Source organism: Mesitornis unicolor, unplaced genomic scaffold (genome assembly GCF_000695765.1).
Source record: "Mesitornis unicolor isolate BGI_N332 unplaced genomic scaffold, ASM69576v1 scaffold51267, whole genome shotgun sequence".
NCBI lineage: Eukaryota > Metazoa > Chordata > Aves > Mesitornithiformes > Mesitornithidae > Mesitornis > Mesitornis unicolor.
The window spans coordinates 1-8745 of record NW_010196885.1 but is presented as its reverse complement, the minus strand read 5'-3'; the positions used below and the strand labels follow the sequence as shown (position 1 = coordinate 8745).

At 43.1% G+C, this 8745-nt stretch overlaps 1 protein-coding gene across 1 annotated transcript; it reads left to right on the top strand.

Moving 5' to 3' along the window:
- The first annotated feature begins 665 nt into the window (after nucleotides 1-665).
- Nucleotides 666-4477, top strand: LOC104543898 (phosphoinositide 3-kinase adapter protein 1-like). The gene is made up of 5 exons (XM_010188616.1): nucleotides 666-726; nucleotides 1064-1219; nucleotides 2940-3010; nucleotides 3197-3306; nucleotides 4375-4477. Exons 1-5 carry the CDS (start codon nucleotides 696-698, stop codon nucleotides 4427-4429), a joined length of 423 nt encoding a protein of 140 aa, XP_010186918.1. The 5' UTR covers nucleotides 666-695; the 3' UTR covers nucleotides 4430-4477.
- The last annotated feature ends 4268 nt before the right edge of the window (nucleotides 4478-8745 follow it).

Sequence of the window (8745 nt, the reverse complement as noted above, 5' to 3'; positions counted from 1 at the left end):
CTCATGGTAAAGCAATCGCTCTCTCTGCTTTTCCACCTATTCAGGGGTTTCTTTCTCTTACATATGTACATATTTCCCTGCAGGAAAAGTTGTCTCTTTTTAAAAAATTTTTCTCCCCACCTTTTCTAACTGTGAGGTGCAGTATGCTGCACACAGTGGTAAAGAGACTTTGCTCCCAGTTCCATTTCCATGTGTCCCCTCTTGCTTCAGTGGGGACATCCTGAATTCTTTGTGAATTGCCCCTCACACTCTGGGATGTGTGGCAGCCTCCTCTGTCCCTGCGGTCAGAATTACCTGTTCATTAGTACAGAAAGGACTGTGCAGTGATTTGATCATGGGTCTTGTTTCTGTGCCAGTGTCACAGAGAAAACAGAAAATAGAGGGAGTTTATCTGTAACTGCCAGTGAGTCTGTGAACTTGACCTTAACATACACAATGAACATCTGAAAAAGCTTGGCTTCTGGAAGGCACACGTGGATATCTGAAGGGAATAGATTAAAACCTGTTGACATGGTTTGGACGTCAGCCAGGTCTAGCAGGCTTTGTTACATCTTGGTTGCAAAGTTAGCTGAAATATAATATTGTTATTGTCAGAAATATTGCTCATCCTCCTTTAACCAATCCCTGAAAATAGTATCTTGTGATGTTTTTAGGAAAACCTGAAACGGCTACGAGACAGCATAACCAGGAGACAAATGGAGAAGCAAAAAAAAGACAAAAGTGCAGGTAACAGTCCCTAATTCTGACATTCTGTGGTAAGGAAGCAGCTAACAATGTTAATAGACTCTTCAGGCAGAAATGTCTCTGTGTGCACTGTAGTTATGTGGTATTTTAATATTCACATCCATGTCCCTGTTGGCTAAAACATAAGGAAGTGGCTTTACTCCTCAATTTCCTAAACTGAAGACAGGATGCCCACATCTGTGGAGGGAACTCCATTCATTCATGTACAGTTATGACTGCACTTCCATGATTGTGTTTTATTTTGTTCTTTGGATGCAAAGCTGTCTCTCAGAGGCTCTACTTGCATAGACCCTTCTGAGCTGTTCACTTTCCGTTCCAGATTTGGAAATTACAGTACCCATTCGACATTCTCATAATACTTTGGGGAAACCAGAATGTGGAATATATGAATACGCCCCTAGGAAAAACATTTTCCCACCAAAAAAGGAGTTAAAGCGAGGAGACTGGAAAACAGAAAGCACATCCAGCACTACAAGTAAGCAAACCCTGAGTGTCACCCTCTCTACAGGAAAGCTGCATGGAAAACAATTCCCAAGCCTGACTTTGGAGTCAGCTCAGGGGACAGGACCTCTGTTCCTGAATTCCAGTACTGACACTGCCACCCCAAACCTTGCATGCCTCAGGTTAGCTGTTTTCAAAACTGTAAAAGCAATTTCAGACGCATCAAGCAGTTTGGGCATCTTGTGTCTGCATCTCTGCAGGAGGAGAACCTGAAAGCTGAGTAAAAGATTCCCTTGAGCCTTCTTGGGGAAGGCATTTCACCTGACTTCAGTTTTTAAAAGTAGATGGCAGCTGCTCTCTTAAAGAAAAGAAATTTTAAAAAGTTACTTCCTTGCTGTGACTTTCAGCAGTGACTTTCTGTGTGATGTTCTAGTCTGAAGGGCATTGCTATATTGCATGCTGGGAACTGTTCCCTGTGTGTTTGTTTCCTCAGCTGTTGCAGATAAAGGACAGTATTTTTCATTGGTGACTGTCGGACCTGTGGACAGTCTGCATATTTTTTATTAGGTTTAATTTGTGCGACTTAAATCCCTGTATTATCACTGTTACTGCAGACTGAACAATTCTTGCAGAAATCATTGAGATAATTCTGGCCTTCTTAAAGGAAAACTGAGTCCCAGTGAGGTTACTACCTCTGTGGCTCTTGGCAAGATATAGCTGGCACACATCCAGAGTAGGTGCCAGAGGCGACTGACTGAGCCAGCAACTTGCATATCAGCAGTTGTGAGAGAAATGTTAACGAGTCTGCAGAGTTCACTGTGTGCAGCTCAGCTCTCTTTCCCATGGCATGATTGTGAGAATGGACCCTAACACAGTATTCAGCACTCTGAAGTGCTGCAGTTTGTGCCAGCTGAAAATGAGAGTTACCTCACCAAGGCTGGGGAGGGACTGAATCTTATGAAAAAACCCTCTCCAACCTCCATTTCAGTGTGTAGGTTTCTGAACATTAGTGTCCCAGTATTGCACAGCCCTGAAGAACATGATGTATTTATGACTGAAACCAGCCATAGCAGTGTAGCATACATTTGTGAATTGCTGTCCCATTCAGAGATGGCGTGGCTGATTGCAGAAACATTCCCTACTCGTAGTCTATGCAAGTTAAGCGAGTTTCCATAAATGGTTGCTGGAGGTTGTTTGAACAAACTTGTCATTTTTAGCTCTAAAATAGACTAGGAAATATTCCTGTGATGAGTAAGGGTTGTTGTGAGAGGGGGTAGTGAAGAGCTACTGGGAACAATAACCTCTCAAGCAGTCACTTATTCCAGGAATGAATATGTGACAGTGCTTGGAGCCATCAACCTCCACACAGGGGAGACTGATAAATACATAAATGTTGGGTGTGTAACACTTGTGAAAATATTCACCTGATTTGACATCTGATATTGGCACTGAATTCTTTAAGTTAGATTATAGTTGAGTATATAACCAGAAGTCTGGACCTAGATAGGGTAGAAATCTGCTAGGAGGAAAGAAAAACTGATTAGTTTGGCCCTGTGGTCTGTGTTGTATGAAATGCCATTGTTTGGATACTGAACATGTGAAAAATAAGTGGAAATAAATTAATCTAAACAAGCACTAAATGATTTGTGTGCAGGAAGTAAGCATGAGGTTAAAAGGAGTCCTGAGTTAGTGATTTGCAGTTAAATCACCAGGATTTAATAATCAGTTTGTTTTCTCTTGCTTACTCACCCCAGGCAGTGCAAGTAACCGCTCCAGCACTCGGAGCACACTGAGTGTCAGCAGTGGGATGGAAGGGGACAGTGAGGTAAGCTCTCACTTCTGCTATTTATTGGTCCACGGTTCTTAAGTACATGGCTTTGTTTTCACGGAAAAGAAAAGGAGCTCAGGGATGGCATTGCATTTGCGGAAGTGGCAAAATGTAGCAACTTTGTTGTGAAGTTAACAAGAACCAAATTCTGCTGGTGTGTAACCTCCTTTCTTCATTTTGTAGGACAATGAAGTCCAAGATACAACTAGAAGCCGCAGCCCAGTTGCCCACCAAGCAGAGAGGCTGCCTTTCCCAGAAAGGCCTCCCAGAGTGCCTCCTCGAGGTGCAAGCAGGTAAGCTAAAATGCAGCTCAAATCGAACTCTCAGTGAATCGGTATGGAAGCCTTGGGCAGAAATCAAGACAGAAAGCGAATGTGTCTTTCAACAAAATATACCAGATCATTATCTATAGACACACACTGTTAGGAATTGTAAGATCCTTGTTTCTCATCTGCAATTCTTTGTGGAATTGGTTTCCTACTTGGTAACATTCCTATTGCAATGATGTTGCTGCAATTCACACACTGCGAGGGGCAGCACTATAGAAGCACACGACGCTTGCCATAAGACTGACCCAGGTGAAGTAGCATCCTTCCCCTGGCAGAGATTTAGTACCTGATCCTTGTGAGAAGATCCTCTTGGAACATGCAAAGCGTAGTGCAGGGGGAATTCTCTTTTGGCATTCCCTTGGACTTCTTTTTCTTTTTACAAATGTCTTGCCAAAGCACACTTGTTTACATGTATGATTGGCCTCCAAGTAAGAACTGCACTGGTTTTATAAAAGGTGTTGGGGGGTTTTGCCACAAGAAACTTAAGTAACTTGCAAACATTCCTTTAATCCAACCAGTGCAAGTTGATGAAGTCCAGGCCCCAGTGGCTTATCTAAGTATAGATGCTAATAAAATTCTCTGACTGTTAAAAGAGTAATTACTAATGTATGGGTGCAGTAACTTTTGTGTGTTGGCTTAGCTCTGTCAAGAATATAGCTGGAATTTATCTATAGTTAGTTTGAAAAAATGTTATTTTATCTTTCGATCTCTTCCTATTGCTCTTAATCTAACTTTCAGGAGAAAGCTACTGTACTATCAAAGTTTTACTCCAACTAAGTATTATAGCATCTGTTTCCAGTGATAGTACAATTACTGCAGCTGAAGAGCAGAGGAACGAGCTTGGAACAGGAACAGGGCTCTGGCACCTTGGCATCTGCTCTGTTGCTGAATCACTGATAGCCTGTTTATCTTCTTGTATGACTATTGCTTGTGCAGTGTTCTTAGATATGATGTTACTGCATGCAATATGTTGTTCCAGAACCCTATTCTCTGATACTTTTTAATGCATTTGTATTCTCTGTCTTTTTACAGACCTGTAAGCTGTGAAGCCTTTTATCCTCCACCTGTGCCCCCAAGAGGTCGCTGAATCTCTGAACATCTGTGGAACATGAGATTTTTCTGTTTGTATGTGTGTTTGTACAGATATTTTTGGGTTTTCTTAAATTATTTATGAGCGGGAGCCAAATGTTTTCTTCTTCATCCTCCCTAAAGCTCTGGTGACTTCTTGGCCTTCTATAGCTTTTTTGCTTGGCAGCCTTGTACCACCATGAAGTTTCCCTTTGACCAAGAAAGAACACATGTCCTTTTAGAAACTAAATCCTAATAAACATTGTTACTAAAACCCTCAATACAACCTATAAGGGCTTCACTAAAAAACATATTTTACTTTTTCAAGCAACTCGAGGACGTTCTTTGAAGAACACTTACTACAGCAGGAGCAGGTGAATGTACTGCTGTTTGGTGTAACATTTTGGGTATGGGCATACCGAACTTTCTGTGCCTTTCAGAAGGTGTAGAATCTTCCTCCAGCAATCATTAAACCATGAGAGGATGAGAAGTTGTCTTTGTTCAAGAATGTGTGTTTCATACAGCCTTGAAAACGCCTTTCCCTTTCCGCTCCTCTCCCTGAAGAAGACAGACATTAACAAGGTGGTGTGTGCTGCATTTACCATGAAAATCCCCAAGACAGCTGGTGAGGGACCTGCTGTATCACAAAACAACTGTACTTAAACCATTTTTCGTGGTTTTTTGGGGGAGGGCATGGGTATGTTGTTACTTGACATCCCATGACTGAGCTCTCAAACTAGAGGAAGGAATTGGTAGCAATGCTGTGTTCTGTATCTCTTACGTGTGTTCATTGCAGAAGCAATATGAAAGCATTTCACTTCATGCTCTGGAATAGTATAGTGAGTCTCCAATCATAAATGCACACTCCTCTCAAATACTACTTGCACGGTGAGCCTGCTACAGCGGAAACGGGCTTCCTGCCTGAGGGCTGGACTTGGCTTCCTCTACTCTTCCTTTCTAGCCATGTGAATCTGCAACAGCTGTGTCCAGCCTTTTTTCAGCCTGAGGGGTTACAGAGAGCTTCCTGGTTTGGCTCTTCGTGTTCCAAATGTAGAAAGCATGTAAAGCAGAAATTAATTTTGATTCCTTCTCTCAAGGGACTTGAATAATGGAAATAGATGTTTTGGGTTTTTTGGGTTGGGTTTTGCTTTGAGGTTTTTTTGTTTGGATATCCCCCTCCCCAGCCCTGGCCTTGCAATCTTCTGTGCATATTCTGGCCCCTGGGGGACAAGTATAGAGCTCTGGTTGTCCATGAGTGATCCAGATGGGAATTCTGCAAGAGAACGTGCAGGGTAGAGAATTAAGCATCATAACCTACTTGATTTTCAGGCAGTTTTCCCTCTTTCAGCCCTGAGAGAGACATTGGATACATCTGCATTAGGTGATACCTCAGGTACGGGTAGGACACACAAAGCTTCTGTCTAGTCCTGTAAGCTCCCTTTAATCTGTAAGAGAGCAGGTGATCGAGGTGCAGCCGCTTTTTCTTGCAGGGTGGCAAAGCCAGTATATGGAGCTGTAAGAGTGACAGATGGCAACTGTGACTCAGCCAGCACTGAATGAAGGTGGAAGAGCCCCAGCTGCTCTCAAGGGTATAGACATAAGCTAAATATCATCTGCATATTAAACTCACAGTGTATGACTCCAAATGCAATTGATGCAGCCTCTCCTTTTGATAGTAAAGGGATGCAGGCTGTGTGCTGCAGGCCTATAGCTTGACACTACAGGCTCTGACTGACAGGTTGCTCTTTGTTCACACTAGCCAGGGGAATGGTGAGGAGGGAGCTGCCTTTGTGCGCCCTTCGTGCAACACAACAAAGTTCCCTGCAGTGTGTTGAGTCAAAGCAGAAGCAAGGAAGGAGGTTTTGGTGCTGAAATGATGAAAATGGTAGCATGGTTAAGTGAAGGAAACAGGGATAAAAGAAATAAACTAAAAGAGGAAATTCAGCAGCTTGATTGTCTACAGCTGTAACACGTGCTTTGGTTTGCACACAGCTCCCTGGTTTTGCTCAAAAATTCCCCATCTCCTTAGTGGTGGCTGCAGCTGTGCTCCAGAGCTTGGAGGATAAGAGAAATTTGTCTGCTTCCACATCTGCCAGGTACAACATAAGACAGAAATGTAGGATATGGGAAAACCTGTAATAAGGCAGGAAGAGAAGAGCGAAACGTGTGTCATGCAGAAGATTTCCTTATAAGTTGTTGGAATGAAGCAGCCCAGGGATCCGTCTTCCCCAGCTAACTTTTAATTCTGCACCCATTGCATGCAATAGCCAAATGTCTTCTGTGGGAGGTGTTTGTCTGAACAGTTTCTGAGCATTTGCCTGTGCACTATCTTAACATGGCAGTGAACTGGATTTTTATTGCTAGTACTGCAGTGGGACGGTTTATAACTGAATTGCCAAAAAGTGTTTTGTAATTAGCTTTTCAGTTGTTCTCCTGTTTGCAGCTTAGATCCTTCTTTAGTCTGACCTGACCTATGATACAAAACCTGGTACTAGTGGGGTCCGGTTTGGAGGAAAGGTCAGCTGGGACAGGTGTGACTGAGGAATGTTATAAATGCCCCCTCTGCACTGTGTAAGGGGGTAAAATTGAAGATGTAGCTGTAGTTTCTGGCTTTCCCTTCTCATGTTCTCTTTGTAACTTCTGGCTTAGGGATCTCACTGATCGGCAAAACTATCACCCTATCAAAGAGAAAAGGAACAGCACTGAAATGTCTTCACTATTAAATGTAGGTAAAGAGTGGTAATGCAATCATGACTCCTTATGTCTTTTGCAGACCAGCAGAGATGCACCTTCCTAGCTGCCAAAACACATGTTCCATGTCGGTTTGGTGTTAGTTGCTTTAAGCCTTTTATGTCTCTGTATGGAGTCTTTTTATCTGTAGACTCCAGTTCTCCCAGTGAGTGTGTGGTGTGTATTGCCTCCACCCAAGATAAGTGCGCTGAAACGAGCTCAGAAGAGACTGGAGAACAAAACTGCGTGCAGCCAGATTGTTGGTTCCTCACAAATATGCTTCGGGGACGGTGGGAATTAAGTGTGTTTCTGTTGAACAGCTGAAGGACTGAACAGATAATAAAATTGCTGATGAAAAGTAAATGGCCTGGCCACCTGTAGGGGCATCAACCAATCCACCAAGCTAAGGTGGCAGCTGGCTGGCCCAGGGAAAGTGTTTGCTCTTTGTGCAGTGTGCCTCACACAACCCACTGCAGCAGATGGCTCTGGCTGGCCTTGTTGGCTGAGAGACTTAAGTACTGAATAAACAAGATGCTGAAGCCTCCTCTTGCTCTCTCCCATTGGTAAGCTACTCTGTGTTGGATCAAGATGCAACGACTAGGAAGAAACATGGTGTTATCAAAGCAGTCTAGTTTTTCTTTCTTTAAATATATATATATGTAGGCAGGAAAGTGTATCTGGAAAAGAGTTCATATAAGCATAGTTTACTAAAATACATTCAGGAAATCACAGAATGAGTTGTGGGGGTTGGAAGGGACCTAGAGATGAGATCTCTAGAGAGATCATGTTTATAAATATTTAAAGGGTGAGTGTCACGAGGATGGAGCCAGGCTCTTCTCGGTGACAAACAATGATAGGACAAGGGGTAATGGGCACAAGCTGGAACACAGGAGGTTCCACTTAAATTTGAGAAGAAACTTCTTCTCAGTGAGGGTGACAGAGCACTGGACCAGGCTGCCCAGAGAGGTTGTGGAGTCTCCTTCTCTGCAGACATTCAAAACCCGCCCGGACGCCTTCCTGTGCAACCTCATCTGGGTGTTCCTGCTCCGGCAGGGGGATTGGACTGGATGAGCTTTGGAGGTCCCTTCCAATCCCTAACGTTCTGGGATTCTGTGATCTTGTCTAACCTCCCTGCTAGAGCAGTAGATCAAATGCAGAAGACTGCAAGGCAGAAAGTTTTTACTGTAGGTATGGCGGCCAGTGGTAAATAGGGAAATTGTTTCCGCATCATTGCTACACAGCATGGATGGTGTGGAACAGCATGGAGGAGCTCCTCCATCCAGCTCCTGTCCTTCACTGCCCGTTTGTGGGCTTGTGCAGTATTTAACAAGGTGGTGCGAATCTTTTTTTTTTGTTAATATTATGCTTAATAACCTCTAAAAAGTGTTTGTTTTGTTTAAAAATGGTCCGATCAGTGAATGCTTAATACTGTGAGCTTTTGAGGGTCTGTTTTTTTTCTTTTTAATATTATTTTTTATTTTAGACTTGTAACTTGAGATAGTTCTAAGTTCACTGACAGGTCTGCAGGCTTTATCTTGGCCAGTACTGGCAGAAAACTCCCCATTCGCTTCGTTTGGGCGCAGCTTTGCCTTTTTTTTTCGGGTT

What these genes read in the sequence shown, in the direction of transcription:
- LOC104543898 (XM_010188616.1), top strand. Translation starts at nt 696, where the DNA reads ATGGAGAAGCAAAAAAAAGACAAAAGTGCAG. An exon ending in AAGCACATCCAGCACTACAA is followed by an intron (nt 1,220 to 2,939) that starts GTAAGCAAACCC and finishes TACTCACCCCAG; the next exon opens with GCAGTGCAAGTAACCGCTCC. An exon ending in GGATGGAAGGGGACAGTGAG is followed by an intron (nt 3,011 to 3,196) that starts GTAAGCTCTCAC and finishes TTCATTTTGTAG; the next exon opens with GACAATGAAGTCCAAGATAC.